Genomic DNA, 26566 nt, shown 5'->3' with positions numbered 1-26566 from the left:
CCACACGTTTCCTGCTTATCTAACGCGGTGGCATTTTCTAGCCATGTGTTTCTCGGCGCTGTGAGGGCCAGGAAATGCATGGTTAAACACACTCACTATGCGACATTGTTCCCTTTTAGTTGAATTGCGGCCACATTTTTTTAGGCCCACTAACTGTGTATCCTAACCTGGACCAAATGCTGTTAAGCTGTCACCCCTGTGCTCACTCACCTACCTTGAACTGAAAAAGCTTGGATTTAAAAATTCTCATCCTGAAATCCCTCCTGAAATCACCCCTCCCTACCTCGGTAACCTCTTTCAGCCTGACAACCCTCCAAATCAGAGCTCTTGTGCATCCCTGATTTCCAGAATCCCACCATTGATGGCCATGCCTTTAGCTGCCCACGTCTAAAACTCTAAAATTCTCTGCTGAAACGTCTCTGCCTCTCTCCTTTAAGACACAGACTCACATATATTGCTTTGACCAAGCTTTAGGTCACTAATATGCAGCTTGGTGTGAAATGCTATCTGATAATGCTCTTGTGGGGAAACAGCTTGGGCTGCTACACTATGTCAAAGGCAATTATACAAGTGCAAGAGGTTGTTGTTGGATTTTATTACCATCTCAAGATCAATTGACACATAAAGGGTACTTTAGCTGATGAACAAAATTCTTCTGTGTTTTTACACAGGGCTGCCTGATAATTGCTAGACAACTTAACCAGTGCCCACCAATCAACATGAGGCAAAGAGTCTGGGCTTCTCTCATTCTGCCTTTACCAATATGGTAGCAGTGTGCGCACGTGCCACCCAGCATATTTACATTCAGACATCTATTGTCACCTGAAAAATTAGGGTAGCATCAACCAATTTGCCGGCCACAGTTTGCAAAGGTACATGTTTCCGAATTGAGGCCTTTAAATCTCTTTATTTCTACTTAGTAAAGCATTCAGCCTGCAGCATACAAGGGAAATGTTTCCCTGAGCACATTCATCATTAAAACTGGTGGGACATTACTGAACGTTACAAGAGCAGAAGATTGATGGTGTGCACCATTCAGGGGACTGCAAATGTGTTATTTAACACATCCCAAATATGTGCAATGTAAACTGAATGGATTATTTATTTTAGTGGAAGAGAGCCCGCTAACAATATTCAGTTCAGGGTTTCACATTTGTGCCGTTCTAAAGAAAAATAAAATAGAATTAGGCTCTGGGCTCAAGAAAGATCTCAGGATTTGGCAAAGTATTTGACAGCCAATAAAATAATGGGCAAAACTTTACGTTCTGGCAGGTTTTAAGGCAGGGAGGAATGTGAAATTGAACAGATGAGTTTCCCTTTCCTTTAATTCCTCTATGAAGCGCATTGCTTTATTGTGTAAAAGCTGCTTTGTACTTACAAGCTGTTGTTGTTGTTCAGCAGGGCGGGCTTCTCAGGTAGCAGGAAGTTATTTCAAGAAGAGTGTCATGCAAGAGCGCCTTTAAGAAATGGATGTGTAAGCAATGTACTTTAAGAAAACAGTGATGTCAGAGAGTGGGTGGAGCTCAGCTCAGTTCAGCCATTTTGCAGTTTCGATTTTGCAGTTTGGTTTTGCTGAGAGCAGCTAAAAAGTGCCTGGCTGGTTTTGCTGAGAGCAGTTTAAAAGTAGAAAGCCAGTTTGAGACAGTCTCTGCCATTCTACAGAAAAAATATATATCCTTTAACCTGATGTGATTCTGTTTAAAGGTGTGATTCTGTTTAAAAGTCTCTTGGAAGTTTGAAGGAACATTTTCAGGAAGTATTTACTGTTGCAATATTTTCTGAGTTATCTTTGAAGTAAAGGGTTTTAAGAGATCCAATGTTTATTTAAGATGTTAAGTTAGGTTCATGGAATAAACAGTGTTTTGTGTTTAAAGAAACCCACGTGTCCATAATTGTAATCCCACACCTAGGGAAAAGCCATGTGCTCGGAAAAGCAACAAATCCATTAAAAGGAGAGGTTGATTGAACTCCATGATACATTTTGGGGTTCTGAAAACACCTCGCCCATAACAAAAGTCAGGAGTTTTTCCAATGTCCTGTAAGGATTGGGGTAACCACACTGTTCTGAACTCTTCTAATGTTTCTCTGCTATTGATTTGGCTTGCTGTTATAGTAATAGCAACCTTCAGGTTTCGGTTGTTAAGGAAGGAGAAATAAATTAGATGTAGTGACCACTGTACTGTTGAATTAAGACTGACCTTTAAGCAATGTTCAGTTTGGTATCTAATTTCTGCCGGTGCATTCCAGATCATAAAAACGTTAATCAAATTCACCAGCTTGGTCTTCTAAATTGGAAGGCACCAATATCCTGGCGAGGAAGTATACTAGAGTCCCTTGGGAGGATTTAAATTAGTATGGCAGGAGGGTGGAAACCAGAGCATGAGCTTCGAAGGTGTAATTACTGAAGGGGAAATAGAGAACAAAAATAAGAGAACAACATCACCCTCAGACAGAGCAAAAAAGGTGACAAGTGTGAGAAGGGAGGTGGTCAATGCAGGATTGAGGGTGTTGTACATAAATGCGCGCAGTGTATGGAACAAGGTAAATGAGCTTGTTGCACACATTGAAATTTGCCAGTACGATGTTGCGGGCATCACAGAGACGTGGCTGCAAGGGGATCTGGGCTGTGATCTAAATATACGGGGCAGCACGGTAGCCTTGTGGATAGCACAATTGCTTCACAGCTCCAGGGTCACAGGTTCGATTCCGGCTTGGGTCACTGTCTGTGCGGAGTCTGCACGTCCTCCCCGTGTGTGCGTGGGTTTCCTCCGGGTGCTCCGGTTTCCTCCCACAGTCCAAAGATGTGCAGGTTAGGTGGATTGGCCATGATAAATTGCCCTTAGTGTCCAAAATTGCCCTTAGTGTTGGGTGGGGTTACTGGGTTATGGGGATAGGGTGGAGGTGTTGACTTTGGGTAGGGTGCTCTTTCCAAGAGCCGGTGCAGACTCGATGGGCCGAATGGCCTCCTTCTGCACTGTAAATCCTATGATAATCTATGATACAAGGATATGTGTCCTATCGAAAGGACAGGCAGATGAGCAAAGCGGTGTTGCATTGTTAGGAAGGAATGAAATAAAATTGATAGCAAGGAGCGATATAGGATCAGAAGGCATAGAATCTCTGTGGGTAGAGTTGAGGAATCGGAAAGTTAAAAGACCCTTATGGGAGTTATGTACAGGCCCCCTAGCAGTAGTCAGGATGAGGGGCAGAAAATAAATCAGGAGATAGAAAAGGCTTGTAAAAAGGGCAATATCACAATAATCATGGGGGACTTCAATATGCAGGTGGACTGGGAAAATTAGGTTGGTAATGGATCCCCAAAAAAGGAATTTGTGGAATGTCGAAGAGATGGTTTTTTGGAGCAGCTTGTGACTGAGCCTACTAGGGAACAGGCAATATTGGATTTGGTGATGTGTAATGAGACAGACTTGATTAAGGAACTTAAGGTGAAGGAACCCTTAGGGAGCAGTGACCACAATATGATAGAATTTACCCTGCAGTTTGAGAGGGAAAAGCTGGAATCAGATGTAACGGTATTACAATTGAATAAGGGTAACTACAAAGATATGAGGGAGGAGCTGACCAGAGTTGATTGGAAAAGGAGCCTAGCAAAGAAGACAGTGGAACAGCAATGGGGGTTATTTGAGAGGCATAACAGAAATTCATCCCAAGGAGGAGGAAACATGCTAAGGGGAGGACAAGGCATCCATGGTTGTCGAGGGAAGTCTAGGGCAATATAAATGCAAAAGAAAAAGCATACAAAGTAGCGAGGATTAGTAGGAAGCCAGAGGATTGGGAAGTGTTTAAAAGCAAGCAGAGGACAACTAAAAAAGCAATAAGGGGGGAGAAGATGAAATACGAGTGCAAGCTAGCTAGTGATATAAAAGAAGTTCGGAAGAGTTTTTTTGAATATATCAAAGGTAAGAGAGAGGCATAAATAGACATTGGAACACTGGAAAATGTGGCCGGAGAAGTAATAATAGGAAACAAAGAAATGGCAGAGGACCTGAATAGTTACTTTACATCAGTCTTCATGGTGGAAGACACTAGTGGAATGCCAGAGGTCCAGGAGAATCAGGGGGCAGAGGTGGTACTGTGGCCATCACGAAGGAAAAGGTTCTGGGGAAACAAAGGTTTGAAAGTGGATAAATCACCTGGACCGGATGAACTAAACCCTTGGATTCTAAAAAAGATAGCTGAGGAGATTGTGGAGGCATTGGTGGTGATCTTTCAGGAATCACTGGGGGCAGGAAGGGTCCCAGAGGACTGGAAAGTGGCTAATGTAACACCACTGTTTAAGAAGGGAGGGAGGCAGAAAACAGGAAATTATAGACTGGTTTGCCTGACTTCGGTCATTAGTATGATTTTAGAGTCCATTATTAAAGATGAGATAATAATAATCACCTATTGTCACAAGTAGGCTTCAATGAAGTTACTGTGAAAAACCCCTAGTCGCCACATTCCAGCGCCTGTTCGGGGTGGCCGGTACAGGAACTGAACCCGCGCTGCTGGCATTGTTCTGCATTACAAGCCAGCTATTTAGCCCACTGTGCTAAACCAACCCCTTGCGAGGTACTTGGAAGTGCATGATAAAATAGGACTGAGTCAGCTTTGTCAAAGGAAGGTTGTGCCTGACAAATCTGTTAGAGTTCTTTGAGGAGGTAACAAGGAATTTAGACAAAGGAGATCCAGTGGACGTGATTTATTTAGATTTCCAGAAGGCCTTTGCCAAAGTGCCACATAGGAGACTGTTAAATAAGTTAAGAGCCCATGGTGTTAAGGGTAAGATCCTGGCATGGATAGAGGATTGGCTAACTGGCAGAAGGCAGAGCGTGGCGATAAAGGGGTCTTTTTCAGGATGGCAGCCGGTGACTAGTGGTGCGCCTCAGGGGTCTGTGCTGGGACCACAACTTTTCATAATATACATTAATGATCTGGAAGAAGGAACTGAAGGCACTGTTGCTAAGTTTACAGCTAATACAAAGATCTGTAGAGGGACAGGTAGTATTGAGGAAGCAAGGAGGCTGTAGAAGGACTTGGACAGGCTAGGAGAGTGGGCAAAGAAGTGGCAGATGGAATACAATGTGGAAAGTGTGAGGTTATGCACTTTGGAAGGAGGAATGGAGGCATAGACCATTTTCTAAATGGGAAGATGCTTAGGAAATCAGAAGCACAAAGGGACTTGGGAGTCCTTGTTCATGATTCTCTTAAGGTTAACGTGCAGCTTCAGTTGGCAGTTAGGAAGGCAAATGCAATGTTAGCATTCATGTCGAGAAGGCAAGAATACAAGACCAGGATGTACTTCTGAGGCTGTAAAAGGCTCTGGTCAGACCCCATTTGGAGTATTGCGAGCAGTTTTGGGCCCCGTATCTAAGGAATGATGTGCTGGCCAAGTAAAGGGTCCAGAGGAGGTTCATAAGAATGATGCCTAGAATGAAGAGCTTGTAGTATGAGGAACGGTTGCGGACTCTGGGTCTGTACTCGTTGGAGTTCAGAAGGATGAGATACTGAGAGGTCTGGATCAAGTGGACGTGGAGAGGATGTTTCCACTTGTAGGAAAATCCAGAACCAGAGGGCACAATGTTAGACTAAAGGGACAATCCTTTAAAACAGAGATGAGGAGGAATTTATTCAGCCAGAGCGTGGTGAAATCTGTGAAACTCTTTGCCGCACAAGGCTGAGGAGGCCAAATAACTGAATGTCTTTAAGACAGAGATAGATTGGTTCTTCATCTATGGGGATGAAGTGGTTATGGGGAGAAGGCAGGAGAATGAGGTTGAGAAAAATATCAGTCAGGATTGAATGGCGGATCAGACTCGATGGGCCGAGTGGCCTAATTCTGCTCCTATTTCTTATGGTCTTAATTATCTTCATTCTGCATTCTCTGATTACTGAATTTCCTGTTAATGGAATCAGTTGTCCCCATCTGCTGAATTCAAACCCATCATAATTTTGAATGCTTTCATTAAATCTCCCTTTATCCTTCTCTGTTATCAGTTGAAAACCTCAGTATCTTTAGTTTAGATATAACTGTGGTCCTTGGGCATGATATTCTGGCCTGGCGGGTGCTGGCCACTGGCGAGCCGCCTCTGCTGCCAGAAAATAGCTTCTCCGAGGCTTTGACATCCTTCTTAAAGGGAGGTATCTTCTTAAGTGCAAGGATGGGAGTGGTTGAAGACAAAACCATCAGAATGTTCTTTTTCTGACCAAGAATCATGTGCACATTATAGCGCAAAGCAGCAATGTCATGCAGCGGGAGGGGCCAGGAAATTACAGCACCTTTTATTATATATTATGAAATGCAAATACTTCCTGGCCATTTCAAATGGGTGAAGTTATTTGAATTTAAATGGGAAGAATTGTTAATTTCCCCTTTGTTTCACCTCCCATAACCGTCAAGACAGCGACCAATGCATTTGTACAAGATCACCAAAGCGACCTCAGAATTTTAACATGAATTGCAGCTAGTGCGTGCAATCCAGGATGATGTTTGTACTAACAACGGAACATCGGGCTGGATTCTCCAGTTCCCCCAGCTGCGTGTTTCTCGGCAACGTACCGTTCGCTGGCGACGGGATTATATCTTCCCACCGCTTCATAGAATCATAGAATCTGTACAGTGCAGGAGGAGGCTATTCGGCTCACTGAGTCTGCACCGACCCTCCAAAAGAGCACACTACCTAGGCCCACTCCCTCACCCTTTCCCTGTAACCGCATATCCCCACCTAACCTTTGGACACAAAGGGACATTTTAGGATGGCCAACCCACCTGGCCTGCACATCTTTGGACCGTGGGAGGAAACCTGAGCACCCAAAGGCTTACATAGTTTTTTTACATAGAACATACAGTGCAGAAGGAGGCCATTCGGCCCATCGAGTCTGCACCGACCCACATTAATCCCTCACTTCCACCTTATCCCCGCAACCCAATAACCCCTCCCAACCCTTATGGACACTACGGGTAATTTTTAGCATGGCCAATCCACCTAACCTGCACGTCTTTGGACTGTGGGAGGAAACCGCTTGTCAATGGGATTTCCCATTGAAGTCACCCCACGCCCCTGGGAAACCCACGGGCAGAGGTACACTGCAGGCGGGAACAGAGTATCCCAACGGACGGAGAATTCCGGCCTATAATCTTGCTTGGTTATGTATATGTGATGTGAGAAGAGGACTTCAGAGAGGGGAAGGTGGAGGTCGTAAAAACAATGGTGGAGGGCAAAAATCCATAAACAATAAGTCAGAATTACCAAAAGGCAGAAAGCTCTCAATAAAAAAAGTTATTCTTAACATACATTAAAAAGACCAAACTTCAAACTTGAGACAGAAAGATAATCTTGCAAAAAATGGTCTTTTGCAGCAACATGCAGTTGATTCCTTTTTACCTTTTTCTGCTTTCCATTGTCAACTGACAATGACGTGTTTTAATTGTTCAACATTACACACAGTTTGTAGCTCTGCAGCATGGCAATTTACTTGTGGGTAACTTCAAGTAAACTCTTTTTCTTTTGAATTGGCATGTTGGGTTTTGCAGAACTTAACTGTGTGAGATCAGGTCAGACAAAAGTGTCACCAGACAACTGATTTGTGAACAACTGTCAAGGGCTCATTGTAATTGGTTTGATCAGGGATAATGTCCTATGCAAACCAGTGGATAAACTGTACTCTTTGCCTGTTAAGTACAACCTGCAAAGCTTTTTGGAAAGAAAAGTTAACCGATTTTAGATCTCCTGTGGCAGCAGAAATGAAAATTGTTAACATCAGCAGCTTAGCTGGAAACCGTGTCCTGTCGGAACACAAACGGAAAATAGAAAGCATTGTTATTTTTCTGGCAATTTTCATCACTAAATGCTTTGTAGGGTTGGGAATATAGTTATGAATCCCTTGCCTTGAAAGAGCTAATTAAAGACATTAACATGTATCAGTGATGCAGTGCGATGTACGTCAGCATTTACAGGCTTAATAAGACCCTTTCAATATTGGTCATGTGTCACGCAGGTTGCCACTAGTCACAGATTCTGAAGACTGTCAACACAGGGTGCAAATCAGCTATACAGATGCCTCTTAAGGAGTCAACGGAAAAGTGCAGATAGCTGAAACGTATAGTGACATATTACATTTAGACAATGGCAAATATAATTGGTGAAATTGGTCTGTGCCGGCTGTGCACAATGGACTCATGGCGATATATTTTCCATGTCAATGGAAAATAAAAAGTCAAGAGTTAGAAATTGCTGCTGGAATAGGCCAGTCTCACTTCCTACACATTTGACAGTCACTCAATTTTACTCTGCTCCACTGATTAGGTGGCAAGGATACTCGCTGTAAAGTCTGCAGGATCCTTCTTTGCATGTGCATGTTGGATCATAGGAACATAGGAAGATATGAATTAGGTAGGCAATGCAGTTCTTCGAGCCTGCTCCACCATTCAATCAGATCATGGCTGATCTCTTCCTGGTCTCAAATCCACCACCCTACCTGTTTCCTTTAATCCATTTTTTATCAGAAATATATGCATCTCCTTCTTGAAACGAATTAGTGACTCAGATTCCACTGCACTATGGGGCAGCGGGTTCCACAAATTCACCACCCTCTTCCTCATCTCAGTTCTAAATCTACCGCCTCTCAACCTAATCCTGTGACCTCTCGTTCTAGATGAAATGAAATGAAATGAAAATCGCTTATTGTCACAAGTAGGCTTCAATGAAGTTACTGTGGAAAGCTCCTAGTCGCCACATCCCGGCGCCTGTTCGAGGAGGCTGGTACGGGAATTGAACCATGCTGCTGGCATGCCTTGGTCTGCTTTCAAAGCCAGCGATTTAGCTGCGTGCTAAACCAGCCCCAGATTGCCCCACAGGGGGAACATTTGGTCTACCTTTATTTTATCAATCCCTTTTAGTATTTTATATACCTTGATCAAATCCCCTCTCATCCTTCTCAACTCCAGTAAGTATAAAATCAAACTGGTTAATCTCTCCGCATACGTCAACGCTTTCATCCTCGGAATCAATCTGCCGAACCTCCTCTGAACTGCATCCAATGCCACCACATCCTTCCTCAAAGTAGGAGACCAAAATTGGACACCATACTCCAGATGTGGTCGCACCAACACCCAAAGATCCCAGTGTACCTTTTTCTCTTTCATTCTCAGAAGATGTGTGTCACTGGCAAGGTCAGTATCTATTGTCCCCCGAATTGCTCGTGAGTGCCTTGTTTGTCCATTTCAGAGGGCAGCTAAGGGTCAATAAGATTGCTGCAAATCTAAAGTCAGATAGAGGTTAGATTGGGTAAGGACAATAGATTTCCTCATTTGTGGATCAGACCAGGCCTTTGGATTACTAGTCTGGTAGTATAACAATAATGCCACCAAATGCCCAAACATGGGGCGAGATTCTCTGACTCACCGCCGGGTCGGAGAATCGCCGGGGGCTGGTGTGAATCCCGCCCCCGCCGGTTGCCGAATTCTCCGGCACCGGAGATTTGGCGGGGGCGGGAATCGCACCGTGCCGGTTGGCAGGCCCCCCCCCCCCGGTGATTCTCCGGCCCGAATGGGCCGAAGTCCCGCTGCTAGAATGCCTGTCCCGCCGGCGTAGATTAAACCACCTCTCTTACCAGCGGGACAAGGCAGCACGGGCGGGCTCCAGGGTCCTGGGGGGGGGGGGGGGGTGCGGGGCGATCTGGCCCCGGGGGGTGCCCCCACGGTGGCCTGGCCCGCGATCGGGGCCCACCGATCCGCGGGCGGGCCACTGCGCATGCGCGGGGATGCAATGAGCGGCCGCTGATGCTCCCGTGCATGCCCCGCCCGGCAATGCCATTTCCGTGCCAGCAGGCGGGGCACCAAAGGCCTTTCCCGCCAGCTGGCGGGGCGGAAATCAGTCCGGCGCGGGCCTAGCCCCTCAACGTTAGGGCTTGGCCGCTCAAGATGCGGAGGATTCCGCATCTTTGGGGCGGCGCGATGCCGGACTGATTTGCGCCGTTTTTGGCGCTGGTCGGCGGACATCGCACCAATTATGGAGAATTTCGCCCATGATTACTATTAATTAGTAAACTGAGTGGAGAAACTGCTCTATCTGTTTCACCAGTATAAAACAGTGGGAAGAGGAGAATGAGTCAGGTTCCAGCTAAGTCCAAATGGGTAAATTTACTTGTAGGGTTTGCAGGACTAAAAAGGGAGAGGAATCTGTTCATATGATGCGCTCGGCAGACCTTTGTGGATTTCCTTGGTGCGGGCAGTGTCACAGATCACTACCTGCATAGCTCACGTGGTACTCTTCATTGATACCAAAAAGGATGATGCTTGTGTCATGAATTTAGGGACCCATGGTTCTGCCTTTCCCTTGGAAATCAATGTAGATTGCATTGGAAGCGGTGCTACGCAAACCCATCACCCCCGCCCCCGGCCAAAGTATTTTTCCACACCATTAAGTGTTGGAAATAGGAGAGTGGTTCAAGCACTTTTTAGTGTCAGGCTAAAGAATGGGACCAGCAGGTTAGAAATTTGTTCTGGTGTAAAAACGAAGTTACTTGGAAGGGAGTACAATAAAATGGACAGAAAATACATTGAAAGACATTGGTTGTGAACTTTCATGAGGATTGCCCAATCTCCTATCAGAACTTCAACAGGAAGTCTGCTGAATCCCAGGATAAATGGTATAAATGCTTGGAGCATTTTAGTATCCCTGCCATAAAGAGGAAACAGAGGCAGTGTAAAAAGCGCAAAAACAATTTACTAGAATGATACCAGAACAGAGCAATTATACCTAACAGGACAGATAGTATCAGCAGGGGTTCTTTTCTCCAGATCAAGGGGTTTTTAAGATCATGGAAGATTCAAAGGGGAAGATGGAAATAATTTGTTTTTATTTGTGCAGACGACCAGATCTAGGGGCCAAAAATATGTGGTAATAACTAATAAATTCAACAAAGAATACAGAAGAAACTTGCTTACCCAGAGTATGTTTATAATGTGGATCTCACTGCCACAATTGTAGTTGAGGCAATGAGTATAGATGTGTTTAAGGAGGAGCTGAATGAACACAGGAGAAAGGAAAAAATAGCAGGATACATTAATGAGATTAGATGGAACAGGAATTGGAGGAGACTGGTGTGGACCTGCTGGACAAAAGGGACTATTATTTCTGCTGTAAACATCTGTACAATTAATTATTTACATCTATTCATGCCATTTCTCTGGGCGTTCCATTAATCTCCAAACAAAGTTACAGCAGGAAATTGGGACAAAGCAGGCAAAGCTGTTTGGGTCTTATTGATTCCAGACCCAAGTCATCAACGCTAAAGGAAAATAGACTGAAACTGGTCCAGCACAGTCATGGAAAATTGGCTCATATAAATCGGAGGCTTGTTTTACACTACCCATGTCCCTGGCATAGATAAATGTCGACCCCAAATTCTTCACATCAAGAGCTCTGTGGCTCTTGTTATGAAACTCTGCTGACATTAACACTGGTTTAGCCTGGTGTATTGGTTTTTGGATATTAGTAAGAAATGTCTGCTGAGTCAGTGAGAGCTCAAACCTCTCTTTCATTAAACAACAATACAAGTATTTATTAAAGTAGAAGAAAGATAATGAGACATTACAAAGAACAAACTTATACTTGGGCACATTAACAGTGAGCACATAATCCTTCAAAGAGCTGGCATGAACCATAATCTAGATGAGAGAACATTTTGAAAGGTAAGTTCAAAAGGTCTTACCCATACGCTCCCCTGGCCAAGCTATGCCCCTCAACGCAGTCCCAAAGGCCCCACATTGTCCATGCCAAGCTATGCACACCCACCCCACATGGCCCCTCATACCTCCATGCCAAGCTATGCTCCCCAGCTATGGTACGTCCATGCTTATTCAGCCACTATAGAACCAATGGATCCTATTGTACCTATAGATGTGTGAAAAAGCTTTAAGCAGTCTTTCATTCATGACTTTCTACTTTCTTTAAAAAAATCATGTCACCACAGCCCGATAAGTGTCAATCTTACAGACTCTGTAGCATAACAAAGTTGAAATTACAAGCACTTAAAACCTCTCTATTTTGTGCCACAGTGGTTGCATCAGTCGTTACCTCATAGTGCCAGAAACCTGGATTCGATTCTCATCTTGGGTGACTCTCTGTGTGGAGTTTGCACATTCTCCCCGTGTCTGCATGGGTTTCCTCTGGGTGCTCCGGTCTTCTCCCACAATCTAAAGGTGTGTAGGTTAGGTGGATTGGCCATGATCAATGCGCAGGTTTACGGGGTTAGGGCGGGGTAGTGGGCAAAGGTAGAATGTTCTTTCAGAGGGTTGGTGCAGACTCAATGGGCCAAACAACCTCCTTCTGCACTGTAGGGATGCTGTGGATTGTGGAGTTAATAGAATAGATTCAGAGACCAAGAGCTGTCAAGCAATGTTTTTTCCTGGGGTTTAGCTGTTTCAAATGGATGTTTGAGCACACAGTCAAGCCTCTTGGCTGAGGTGGCATGAGTTGGCATGGATAGGGCATTGTGAGTATGGAGGGGCATCAAGGAGTGTGAGGGGTGAGGGCTAGAGTGTTTTTTGTTTTTTCATCATTATTATAGCTGGGACATAGTTCAGAGGATTGAGAGGGGCCTTTTAAATAGCCTGCCTCGGCTCTTGGGAGCCCCTGTGGCTATCTGATCTCTTTCTGGAGAGGCGAGGCCTGATTAATTTAGCATCCTTCACTCCACCACCGCAACAAACATTCCGTCTTTGCTACCACTTTCTCCCGAGGTAGATGGTCCGGGCTGGGTCAGGAAATGACCCAACTCCTGCTACCCGCCTCTAGGATGAAAACCTAGCTCATTGTTTCAGGTAAGTTGATACATAAAAAGCCTAGATTTTTGCATGTACCAGTTGAATTGTTAAAATGACTGAAAATCCCGACTGGGTTAGCTGTCTTGGGTGTTAATTCTGGTCCTCTCGCATCTTTTCTAAGGCAAATTCACTGTTGAAATGTGCAGACACTACAAATATATTTTAAAAATCAGAGAAATTAAGCAAATACATTGTCAAATACACTTCTACACAAATATTTACTTTTGAAAGTGAAAAATCTTTCTTTCATGAGAAAAAAAAAGCACACGTTAAGACTAATTTCCACACTTATCGGCTGTACCTGAAGCATTTCCCTGTGCAAATGAAAAATATGACCAAAAGGCCCATTGAGAGATTTAGTTTGCATTCTGGGAAATTTGCCAAATTTCGCACCATGTGCTTGCCTGAGCCTGATCCCTATTACCAGGAGAGGATGAGGTGTACAGAGGGGAGGGTATTTATTATATTCCAGAAACTGAATTCAAATTAGAATTATTTGTGAATTAGTGTCACTTAATAGTACACTAAGTTTAAATACTGAATTAAATATGACTGACCATGAGATGTTTGGAGTAGATTTTCAGGTGGATATCATGTGCATTCATATAGCCTCATCAACCCTGCCTCTAAATCATGAGTGAGCAAAACAGTCTACTACAGCTCAAAACTCTGTCAGTGGGGGAACGTGCCAGGTTCTGCAGGATCTTTTGCAGCCCATGGGCAACTGACCAGGGCTGAGGTGATTTGCACAGAGGTGGAGAATCCATGCCAGAGGGGCAATATCATAATGTGCACCTTATGTTGGAATCCCAAAGTACCAGATTAAAATAAGACAAGAACATGCAAGTTGCACATCTATATTTTCGGGAACCACACAGCTGAAAAAGAAACTCCATTTGGCATCTGCCTTTATTAGAAGTAAAGTAGTTATTAAACATTGGAAGCACAGCACCTGTTTTCCCCATGCACTTAATGGCCATTGTGAAAAGTGCAATGTGCATGGTCAGTCTTCCCAGAAGATAGTCACATGTTAAATTGGAAAAGGTACCTTGGAGGTACTCAGGGTGACCTCCCAAAAAGACCATAAGGCCCATTAGCTCTGCAAATGATAGACCTCACTCCTGTTTCAGACCCTTCAATGAAACTTGATGGTGAATGACTGCACCATATGCCAGGCATGTTCCGCTCAATTTTTTGGGGCCTACAACAGTGATGTCAGAAGTCCTAAATGAGACTGCTGGCGACTGCCACCAAAGAAAAAAATCAAGTTTAAAAAAAAGCTATTTTCCTGTATGATCCTCCTGGCTCTATGTATTTTAAAAATTCTTTCATGGGGTCTGAGGGTCACTGCCCATCACTAATGGTGATGGTGAGCCATCTTCCTGACCCTTTGCGGTCTATCCGGCGCAGGTGCATCTTCAGTGCTGTTATCAAGGAAAGTTTACACTGTCTTCTGCCGCCAACCAAGACTTGCTCCCTTCCTGACATCCTTCTTCCACGAGGAACTTATCAGATTTAGTTCTGGCATCTCCACCACACATCCTTCACCTCTTAACAACTTTCTCCCCCAGCACGTGAATCATGTCAAGTTAACCAATTTCTATACCTATGCCTATTGCAAGGTTATCAGATATTGTTTTCCAAATCTCTCACCTTATTCCCTACAGCATGTTATGTTTGCTACAGCACGTTCATTGCCTAGCTGCGCAGAGAGCTATGTTGACTGCAATACTTAAAGACAAGGAGATGAGTGTAAATGTTACAAGTCTGAGGCATAATCCTGTGGTTCATTTGGCATCATAAAGCATGACAGTGAAGTTCACCTGGAGCCTTACATAGGATTGCTGCCTTAAATGCATTTGAGAATACCTGCATTATGATGTACAGTACTCACCTGTATGGCTCACTGGGAGCACACATGTTTCAGGCCATGCTCCAGGAGTATATAATCTGGGATGGCATTTCTTTGCAAGACTAAGGGAGTACTGCATTGTCAGAGGTACCATCTTTTAGATGAGACATTAAACTGTCCCTGCCCGTTGCTCAGGTAAAGGATCCTGCAACTGTATTCAAATAAAAGTAGGGGAGATTGTCCTGATCCTGTTATCTTTCAATCATCATCACACAACAGACTTGTGAGGAAAACTCTAACTCATGAAATCAAAGGGAAAGTAGGCACTTGGATAAGAAACTGGCAGAGAGTGACAGGAAACAGAGAGCAGTGAAAATTGGCATCTCTCAGTTTGAAGGACGGTTTGTAGTGAAGCTCCTCAGGGGTCAGTGTTGGGCCCCTTACTCTTCCTGATATATAACAATGACCTAGACTGAGATCTGCAGGGCATGATTTCAAAATATGCAGATGATAAAAAGACTGCAAACATTGTCAACTGTGACAAGAATAGTCTGGAACTTCAAAAGTACATGGACATGTTGGTGGGTTGGGCAGACAAATGGCAGATGAGGGTCAACGCAGAGAAGTGTGAAGTGATTGATTTTGGCAGGAAGAATATGGAGAGACCGTATACAATAAAGGGAGAAACTCTAAAGGAGGTGCAGGAACAAAAGGACCTCACTGTGTATGTACATAAGTCGTTGAAGGTGGCAGAGCATGTTGAGAGCAGTTAATAAAGCATATATCTTAGGCTTTATTAATAGAGGCACTGAGTACAAGAATAAGGAGGTCATGTTGAACTTGTATAAGATATTGGTTCGGCCTCATTTGGAGTACTGTCCCATACTTGAGGAAGGATGTGAAGGCTTGGAGAAAGTACAGAGGAGATTCGCAAGAACAATTCCAAAGATAAAGAACTGTTGTAACTATGAGGATAGAGTGGCGAGGTTTGGTCCGTTTTCTTTGGAGAAGTGAATGCTGAGAGGAGATATTCAAGGTTCTGAGGGGTATGGATATGGTAAATAGTGAGAAACTGTTTCCACGAGAGAGAGCATCAAGAACTAGAGGACACAGATTCAAAAAAATGGACAAAAGGAGTAGGGGTGATTTAAGGAAATATGTTTTCACCTTGACGGGTGGTTGGAGCCTGGAAAGAACTTCCTGAGAAGGTGATGGAGACAGGTTAAATTGAGGCATTCAAAAGGGAATTGGATTGCTATCAGAAAAGAAAAAATGTGCAAGGTTACGAGGCTAAGGCAGGGGAGTGTCACGAGGAGGAATGCTCGTTCAGTGAACTAGTACAGACTTGATGAGTTGAGTAGCCTCTGTTTGCACTGTAAAGATTCTGTGATTCTGATTGCTGGTTGTTGTAATTAGATTCTACAGTTCTTACATTGCAACATCAACTAGACTTCATTGGCTGTGATTTGCTTTGAGAGGTTTTGAGGTCAAGAGGCACAATAAAAATGCAAGTCTTTTCTTTTTCCTCCAAATCTTCCTTTTGGCGTAAATAAACTACCAGATTTTTCACTTGTGCTGGTTAACAGGTAAAATCACGTTTCTCGCTGCTAATAATGTAGGCGATGATGGAAAACCTCCCAAGGAGCAGTGAAAGAGTTTGGAATTACCCACACATTTTGACTTTCATTTGAATGCAAAAAGCACATTCATCAGTCAGAGGGAGGATGTATCCCTGGTGATATCCAATGAGCACCATCTCCAGGAGCATGACCCAGGCAGGCTTTGGTTAAATGTTAAGTTTTGATTCTAAATGCCCTGTGTTTTTGGAACTGTTGTGATGATCTGTTTTCCTCACCGGAAGGGTTTAGATGTGAAAACAGTCTAATGAAGAAGGCACAAGTTATCCCCGTATTACATCAGAGGAGGGCCGATCTTCATCTTACGTCGGTCCTCATTTTCTTTGCGCTGCTATGAGACCCAATTAAATTTTAAGTGCAAGTAACACTTAATTTTCTTGTTGTAACCTCAGATGAGTAATTATCCACACAGCCAGATGTCAACTCACATCGGTCTGGTGCAAGAGGAACATTGTATATGAGTGAAATTTAAAGGGATGAGCTTAATTAAAGGGGTTTACCACAAGGGGGTGGGGAAGCATCGGGTGAGGCCTTCGGTAGTGTTTACCAAGGCTGGAAATACAGGTAATTAAGGAGTGGCGAGGAATGAAAACTGAAATGGAAAGGGAAAGGTTCCCCCAAGGGCTAGCGTGAGCCTGCAGACAAGTGAGTGTAGCTCAGCACTTGACCTACTCCATGATGACTGTCGACATTGAGGTGGTGCTGTATGTGATGTTTCCCTCTGCACCATTCCATGAGTGTGCAGCATGCCAGCAAGGCAGCGCAACCAAGCTGCAGGCCGCAGCTGACCATTACTCTCTGTGTGACATCCCTTCGCTGTGTAGCAGCCACAGGCCTCCGATGCAGCAGGTGTTACTGTTCAGCAGTTGCTCCCTTGGTTGACCCTGACCATGCAAAGTCAGGTTCCCACAGTTACCTCTAGGTGACATCTCAGCGAGTGTGGCCAGGGAGATAATACTGCCTCCTGATTACCTGGCGGTGACAAGGGTCTGCCGAAGCAGTTAATCTTGGGAAAATAATTATATTTATATATATCGCAAAAAAACGCAGAAGATTCTGTGAGAGCTTGGCACTGTTGACAATGAGAGGCTGTTTCTCCTGGGAGTCAAAGGCTATGGGCGGGGGGGGGGATAGGCAGAATGTGGATTTGGGGTAGCAATCAGATCAGACATGATCTTATTGAGTAGCGGAACAGGCTTGAGGGGTCAAATGGCCTATTCCTGATATGAGTTGGGAGTGTCTAGAACTAGGGTGCGTAGCCTCAGGATAAAAGGGTCACCTATTTAGGACAGTAATGAAGAGAAATCCTTCATAAAATGGATTGTGAATATTTGGAATTCTCTACCCAGCATGAAAGGCTGAGGTCGATAAAATGTTTAGACTCTAAGAGAAACAAGGATTCTGGGGATCAAGCACAAAAGTAGATTTGAAGATTAAGCATGATATTATTAAATTGTGGAGTAGGGTCCAGGGGTCAAATGGCCTACTCCTGCTCCTTTTCCATTTGTTCTTACCCTGCATTAGCACAACATCTGCCAACGTGAAGTCTAGTACCCTTGTAGGTGCAGAGATGTGGGTGTTGGTGGGAGAGCTCAGAGCACCTTCTGGACAGACTTAGCTACCTGGCATCCTCTTCTTGCCCCTCCACTTCCTCCAAGCGTAACACATTTTACCAATCAATAATGCCAATAATGGGAAATCAGGGGAAAAAAACAGAATAGCAAACACAAAAAGTACAAAGACACATGAAACAATCGATATTTAATTGGCCGAATTGGATAACCATTGGGAAAGGAACAAAAATTCGCCCATTGCTGTTGACCTTTTACACCCCCACCCACTCCTCCCGGTAGCCACTTCTCTACAAATAGGCAGGAGGCAGGAAAATGACAGCAGACAGGCATGCCAGCAGGTAGCGAGAAACCTGCCAGCACACATGCTCTATACCCACTTCTGCCTTAGGATGAAAATTCAGCCCAATGTTTCTGAACCAATCTATCTACCTCGAACTGTCCAGTTAGTATCATAGATCAGGGATTATGGAGTTGAAAATCAGACAGTTCAAATGTATTATTGTTTCAGGCACAGCGCAACTATTTTCCATGCTATTTTAATCCACAGTAGAATGCAATAAAAATTCACGTTTATGGATATATTAAAATGATGTAATTGACCTCGCTTGACTGAACACAATGGAAGAAAACTTACTGATTCCAATGGTGGTGACCATCTTGATAGCAAGTTCTGGGACTCCACATGGCATGAAAATTGGCTCCAGTATATATTGGCCAAAAGCCAAGGATATCACAGCAGTAGCTGCAGGGCTGTACAAAGAGAAATGGAATGGTGTTAGCTGCTATGTCCTCAGACGACCTGTAACCATGAAAACACCAAAGGACCCTTTTATTCCATAGACTTTTCCCAGAGTAGCTCTGAACAGGACGACGATCGCAAACAAAGTGCTTTATCAATTTCAAGGTAGCACATAGGGCAGGAATTATGAAATCAGAGCATAGGAAGGCAGGGAACAAGAAAAGACCACTTGGCCTCTTTAATACAGACTGTACAATTCATATTATCGTGCAGTCTATCCAATCTATCCAATCTCCTGAGGAAAGGCTCGCTAAAGATTTTTTTACCCCTTATATTCTCCAAACATGTGTGATGCTCGATCAATAACTCCTGAGAGAGATTGGAGACAATTGAAGGCTTTATTGTACTAGATGTTTCCCCCAGCAGCACAGGTACAGAATGCAGCTGCTGGGGAGACATAGGCTCTTATACTCCGCCTTACTGGGCGGAACCAGCAGGCAGGCTTCACCAATAATCTTCCTGTCTCAGGTACCTCCCACACCAATGATCTTACAGCCTCAACCTAGATATCGTAATACTCCTAATACCAACTACCACATTCACACCCTGTTAAAAAAAGAGTCCGGCGGGGGTGGTGGTCTCGCGTTATACAGTGGTAAACGTTGAGGTTATGGTGGTACCCGGTATACATTAGTACAGTGTTTTGCCTCGTTACATGTCGCAACTATTTACAGTAATTATTTACAGTCAGAATGAATCAATTAGTCGATCGGGGGCCCTGGTCGTCCTCTGCGATTGTCGTAGCTTCGGCGGTGATGCAGGCGCCGGCTCGGGCATCCATGGCTCCGGGTGTGTGGCTTCAGCTTCTTCAGCAGCTTCATCACGCCTAAATGGGACCAGTGGAAGGACTGATCCACCTGGAAGGGGGCGGCTGTGGGGTGCGCCGGTGGGAGGGAGGATGGGGTCGGTAGTGGAGGTGTGGGTGGGGATCCAGCGGGTGCCAGGTCCCGTAGGAAGACCGTATCCTGTCAGCTGTCGGGGTACGCCACGTAGGTGTATTGAGGGTTAGCGTACAGGAGGTGGACCCTCTCGACCAATGGGTGCGACTTGTGCGCCCGCACGTGTTTGCAGAGCAGGATGGGTCCAGGAGCTGCCAGCCAGGTTGCGAGCGAGGTCCCAGAGGAGGACATCCTCGGGAAGACAAGGAGACATTCGTGAGGGGTTTGGTTGGTCGTGGTACAGAGCAGGGATCGAATGGAGTGGAGAGCATCCGGGAGGACCTCCTGCCAGCGGGAGACTGGGAAATTCCTGGACCGTAGGGCCAGTAGGACGGTCTTCCAGACCGTTCCATTCTCCCCCTCCACCTGCCCGTTTCCCCGGGGGTTGTAACAGGTCGTCCTGCTCGAGGCAATGCCCTTGCTTTTTTAAAAAATATATTTTATTGAAAATTTTTTCTAAACAACATTTTTCCCTCTTACAAAGCAAACAAAACAAGAACAAAGCAGAAATTTTTAACAATACACAGGTAACAAAACCCCATTATCCATTGACCTAAACTAAACTAACCCCCCCCCCCTCCCCCCTCTTCCCCCTGGGCTGCTGCTGCTGGTCATCTATCTCCCCTCTAACATTCCCCTAGGTAGTCGAGAAATGGCTGCCACCGCCTGGTGAACCCTTGAGCCGATCCTCTCAGGGCAAACTTTATCTGCTCCAGTTTAATAAACCCCGCCATATCATTTACCCAGGCCTGCAGTCCGGGGGGTTTCGCCTCCTTCCACATGAGTAGGATCCTGCGCCGGGCTACTAGGGACGCAAAGGCCACGACATCGGCCTCTTTCGCCTCCTGCACTCACGGCTCTTCCGCAACTCCAAATAGAGCTAACCCCCAGCCTGGTTTGACCCGGGCCTTCACCACTTGCGAAATCACTCCCGTCACTCCCTTCCAATACCCTTCCAGTGCCGGGCACGCCCAAAACATATGTGCGTGGTTTGCCGGGCTCCCGCCACACCTCCCACATTTGTCCTCCACTTCAAAGAACCTGCTCAATCTTGCCCCCGTTATGTGTGCTCTATGTAGCACCTTAAATTGAATCAGGCTAAGCCTGGCGCATGAGGAAGAGGAATTTACCCTGCTTAGGGCATCCGCCCACATACCCTCCTCTATCTCCTCCCCTAATTCTCCTTCCCACTTTCCCTTTAGTTCACCCACCGACTCCTCCCCCTCTTCCCTCATCTCTTTGTAAATCTCTGACACCTTGCCCTCTCCGACCCACACCCCTGAAAGCACCCTGTCCTGTATCCCCTGTGTCGGGAGCAACGGAAATTCCCTCACCTCTTGTCTAGTAAACGCCCTCACCTGCATATATCTCAAAAAATTTCCCCGGGGCAACTTATACTTTTCCTCCAATGCTCCCAAGCTCGCAAAAGTCCTATCTATAAATAAATCTCCCACCTTCCTAATTCCCGACTGGTACCAGCTCTGAAATCCTCCATCCATTCTTCCTGGGGCGAACCTATGGTTGTTCCTGATAGGGGACCCCACCAGGGCTCCCCGCACCCCTCTCTGTCGCCTCCACTGTCCCCATATGTTCAGTGTTGCCGCCACCACCGGGTTCGTGGTATACTTTTTAGGTGAGAACGGTAGCGGCGCCGTCACCAGCGCCTCTAAACTCGTCCCTTTACAGGACTTTCTCTCCAGTCTTTTCCACGCCGTTCCCTCACCCTCCATCTTCCATCTACGTATCATTGCCACATTGGCGGCCCAATAGTAATCACCCAAGTTCGGTAGTGCCAGTCCTCCTCTGTCCCTACTACGCTGAAGGAACCCCCTCCTTACTCTCGGAACCTTCCCTGCCCACACGAAGCTCGTGATGCTCCTATCTATTTTATTAAAAAAGGTCCTGGTGATTAATATAGGGAGACATTGAAATACAAATAAGAACCTCGGGAGGACCATCATCTTAATTGCCTGCACCCTGCCCACCAGCGACAGAGGCTGCATGTCCCACCTCTTGAAGTCCTCCTCCATTTGTTCTACCAGCCGTGTCAGATTAAGTCTGTGCAAGGTTCCCCAGCTCCTAGCGATCTGAATCCCCAGGTATCGGAAGTTTCTTTCCACTTTCCTTAGCGGTAAGCCTTCTATCTCTCTACTCTGGTCCCCTGGATGTATCACAAATAATTCACTCTTCCCCATGTTTAGCCTATACCCCGAGAATTCCCCGAACCTCCTCAAAATTCTCATAACCTCTATCATCCCCCCCGCTGGGTCCGACACGTATAACAATAGGTCATCTGCGTATAACGAGACTCGGTGTTCTTCTCCCCCTCTAATCACCCCTCTCCATTTCCTGGAGTCTCTCAACGCCATGGCCAGAGGTTCAATTGCCAACGCAAACAACAATGGAGATATAATCGGAAATACTCCGATCTATGTCGACCTGTAACTACGCTTGCCGTTGGTGCCCCATAAAGAAGTCTAACCCAGCTAATAAACCCGTTCCCAAACCCAAACCTCCTTAACACTTCCCACTCCACCCTATCAAATGCCTTCTCTGCGTCCATTGCCGCCACTATCTCTGCCTCCCCCTCCACTGGGGGCATCATTATCACCCCTAATAGTCGTCGCACGTTAACATTCAGTTGTCTCCCTTTTACGAACCCTGTCTGGTCTTCGTGCACCACTCCCAGGACACAGTCCTCTATCATCGATGCCAGTACCTTTGCCAGCAATTTGGCGTCCACGTTCAATAGTGAAGTAGGTCTATAGGACCCGCACTGCAACGGATCTTTGTCCCTCTTCAAAATTAGCGATATCGTCGCCTCCGACATCGTCGGGGGTAGAGTCCCCCCTTCCCTGGCCTCATTGAACGTCCTCGCCATTAACGGGGCCAACAAGTCCACATATTTTCTGTAATATTCCACCGGGAACCCGTCTGGCCCCGGGGCCTTCCCTGCTTGCATGCTTCCCAGTCCCTTAATAACCTCGTCCACCTCAATCGGTACCCCCAGGCCTGCCACCTCCTGCTCCTCCACTTCCGGGAACCTCAATTGGTCCAGGAACTGCCTCATCCCCTCCTCTCCCTCTGGGGGTTGAGACCTATACAGTTCCTCATAGAAGGTCTTGAACACCTCATTTATCTTTCCTGCCCTTCGCACCGTGTCTCCCCTTTCGTCTCTAATTCCTCCTATCTCCCTCGCTGCTGCCCTCTTTCGCAATTGGTGCGCCAACAGGCGACTAGCCTTTTCCCCATATTCATACCTCCTCCCCTGTGCCTTCCTCCACAGTACCTCCGCCTTTCTGGTGGTCAGAAGGTCAAACTCCGTCTGGAGTCGTCTCCTCTCCCTGTACAACCCCTCCTCCGGGGTCTCTGCAAATTCCCTATCCACCCTTAAAATCTCCCCCAGTAATCTTTCCCTTTCCTTGACCTCTGTTTTCCTTTTGTGGGCCCCAATTGAGATCAGCTCTCCTCTGACCACCGCTTTTAATGCTTCCCAGACCACTCCCACAGGGACCTCGCCGTCGTCATTGACCTCCAGGTATCTCTCAATACACCCCCGCACTCTTGCACACACTCCCTCATCCGCCATCAGTCCCACATCTAATCGCCAGAGTGTTCTCTGTTCCCTGTCCTCACCTACTTCCAGGTCCACCCAATGTGGGGCATGATCCGAAACCGCTATGGCTGAGTACTCAGCTTCTTCCACCCTAGAGATCAGCAACCTTCCCAAAACAAAAAAATCTATCCGGGAGTACACTTTATGGACATGGGAGAAGAAGGAAAACTCCCTAGCCCTAGGTCTAAGAAATCGCCATGGATCCACTCCCCCCATTTGGTCTATAAACCCCTTAAGTACCTTGGCCGCTGCCGGCCTTCTTCCGGTCCTTGAGCTGGATCTATCTAGCCCCGGGTCCAGCACTGTATTAAAGTCCCCTCCTAAAATCAAGTTTCCTGCCTCCAGGTCCGGAATACGCCCCAGCATTCGTCTCATGAATCCCGCATCGTCCCAATTTGGGGCATACACATTAACCAACACAACCTCCATTCCCTCCAGCCTGCCACTCACCATTACATATCTACCTCCGCTATCTGCTACGATGTTCTTTGCTTCAAATGCTACCCGTTTCCCCACCAAAATGGCCACCCCTCTGTTCTTTGCGTCCAGTCCTGAGTGGAACACCTGTCCCACCCATCCTTTCCTTAGCCTATCTTGGTCCGCCACCTTTAGGTGCGTTTCTTGGAGCATAGCCACGTCTGCCCTTAGTCCTTTCAAATGCGCGAGCGCTCGGGCCCTTTTTATCGGTCCGTTCAGGCCTCTCACGTTCCACGTGATCAGCCTCACTAGGGGTCTACCTGTCCCCCTCCCGTGTCGACTAGCCATTACCTTCTCTAGGCCAGTCCCATGTCCCGCCTCCACGCTCCCGCTCGCTCCCCCAGCGTCGCACACCATCCCCGCTCACCCACTCTTGAGCCATTTCCTTTTGGATATCCGCAGCAGCAACCCAGTTGTCCCCCCCCCCCACCCCTCCCCCCCCAACCCCGCTAGATCCCTATCTAGCTTGATTGCTCCCCCCATATCACTTCCGTAAGTCAGCTGACTTCAACTGACCCCGGCTACTCCTGCTCACTCCTCGACCCCCCCCCGTGTGGGGGAACTCCCATCCGCCTTGCGCCTGTCTTCCCGCCTTATTCTTTCTGGCGCGGGAACATCCCTTTACCTGACCCGCCTCTTATGGCGCAGCTCCCTTTCCCCTCCCCCTCCCATTCCCCATTCTCCGACTATGTCCCGTCTTTCCACCCTCACCGGCGCCCACATTTCCCCAATGTCTCCCCCCTTCCCTGTTTCAATTAACTTCCACCATAACATTAACAAAAACAATAACAATAACAATTCCCTGCAGCATCAGTCCCTCAGTTCCGGTCCAATTTCTCTTCTTTGATGAGTGACCATGCTTCCTCCGCCGTCTCAAAATAATAGTGTCTCTCCTGATACGTAACCCATAGTCTTGCCGGCTGCAGCATCCCAAACTTCACCTTCCTTTTATGCAACACCTCTTTGACTCGGTTGAAGCTCGCCCTCCTTCTCGCCACCTCCGCACTCCAATCCTGGTATATCCGTACCACAGCATTCTCCCATCTGCTACTCCGCTCCTTTTTAGCCCATCTCAGGACCTCTTCTCTGTCCTTAAGGCGGTAAAATCGCACGATTATCGCCCTCGGTGGTTCTCCCGCTTTTTGTCTTCTCGCCGGAATCCGATTTGCCCACTCCACCTCCATGGGGCCCGCAGGGGCCTCAGCACCCATCAGTGAGCTCAGCATCTTACTCGCGTACGCTCCACAGTCCACTCCTTCCACACCCTCAGGGAGACCTAGTATCCTAAGGTTCTTCCTTCGCGCTCCGTTTTCTAGGGCCTCGATCCTTTCCGCACACTTTTTATGAAGTGCCTCGTGCGTCTGAGTCTTAACCGCCAGGCCCAGGATCTCGTCCTCAACATCTGTCACCTTCTGCTCCACCACGCGGAGCTCAGTCTCCTGGGTCTTTAATGTCTCCTTGAGCCCCTCAATTGCCTGTAGCATCGGGGTCAGCACCTCCCTCTTCAGCAGCTCCACGTGCCGTCTCACGATTTCGTCCTGCTCAGGCCCCCATGCCGCCTGCGCTTTCTCCGCCGCCATTTTGTTTTTCTCTCCCTCTGACCTTTTGGTCGATGATTCCTCCGGCTGCAGCCGCCGCCGCCGAATTTTTCCTTCTTCGTTCGGGGGGGACTCCCTTCCCACACACCCCACACCGGGTCGCGTAGTCGAAAAATTCCCCGTTGGGGCTCTTAAAAGAGCCCGAAGGTCCGTCGGAGCTGGAGCCGAAAAAACGTGCGGCTAGCTCGGCATCACCGCAACCGGAACGAGGCAATGCCCTTGCTGAGCATGAATTGACGCAGTTCGTCGCTCATGAAGGAGGACCCCCTAACGCTGTGTATGTAGGCGGGGAAACCAAACAGCGTGAAGATACTTTGGAGGGCTTTTATGACGGTGGCTGCAGTCATGTCGGGGCAGGGGAACTAGGAGTACCCGTCAATCACATTCAGGAAGTACGTGTTGCATTCGGGAGGGGAGGGGCCCTTTGAAGTCCATACTGAGGCGTTCAAAGGGACGGGAAGCCTTTATCAGGTGCGCTTTCTCTGGCCTGTAGAAGTGCGGCTTGCACTCCGCGCAGATTTGGCAATTCCTGGTGGCTGTCCTGACCTCCTCGATGGAGTAGGGCGGGTTTCGGGTCTTAATGAAATGGAAGAATCGAGTGAACCTGGGTGGCAGAGGTCCTCGTGGAGGACCTGGAGGCGGTCCACCTGTGCGTTGGCATGTGCTGCGGGATAGGGCATCAGGAGGCTCGTTTAGCTTCCCGGGACGATACAAGATCTCATAGTTGTAAGTGGGGAGCTCGATCCTCCACCGTAAGATCTTATCATTCTTTATCTTGCCCCGCTGTGCATTATCAAACATGAAAGCAACCGACTGTTGGTCAGTGAGGAGAGTGAATCTCCTGCCGGCCAGGAAATGCCTCCAGTGCCGCACAGCTTCTACTATCATAGATTATCATAGAACTTACAGTGCAGAAGTAGGCCATTCGGCCCATCGAGACTATGGCCCGGGCCTCCTTTACAACTGAGGAATGGCGGATTTCTGAAGCATGGAGGGTGCGTGAGAAGAAGGCCACGGTCTTCCCGCTTGGTTGAGAGTGGCCGCCAGCACTACATTGGATGCGTCGCTCTCGACTTGGAAGGGGAGGAATTTGTCAATTGCGTGCATCGTGGCCTTTGCGATGTCCGCTTTGATGCGGCTGAAGGCCTGGCGAGCGTCTGCCGACAGGGGGAAAACTGTGGATTGGATTAGTGGGCGGGCCTTGTCCGCATAGTTGGGGATCCACTGGGCATAATACGAAAAAATC

The 26566-nt window shown here is 46.9% G+C and overlaps 1 protein-coding gene across 1 annotated transcript in view; it reads right to left on the bottom strand.

Annotated features, from left to right (window-relative positions):
- Positions 1-26566, bottom strand: part of slc7a11 (solute carrier family 7 member 11) — a 258680-nt gene that overhangs the window by 142388 nt on the left and 89726 nt on the right. The window contains exon 3 of the mRNA XM_072495573.1: positions 18527-18642. Within this exon, the coding sequence (XP_072351674.1) occupies positions 18527-18642 (116 nt within the window). The remainder of the gene's footprint in view (positions 1-18526; positions 18643-26566) is intronic.

Source organism: Scyliorhinus torazame, chromosome 3, assembly GCF_047496885.1.
Source record: "Scyliorhinus torazame isolate Kashiwa2021f chromosome 3, sScyTor2.1, whole genome shotgun sequence".
NCBI classification, from domain to species: Eukaryota; Metazoa; Chordata; class Chondrichthyes; order Carcharhiniformes; family Scyliorhinidae; genus Scyliorhinus; species Scyliorhinus torazame.
The sequence above is the reverse complement of the archived record's forward strand: the minus strand, read 5'-3'. Positions and strand labels throughout refer to the sequence as shown.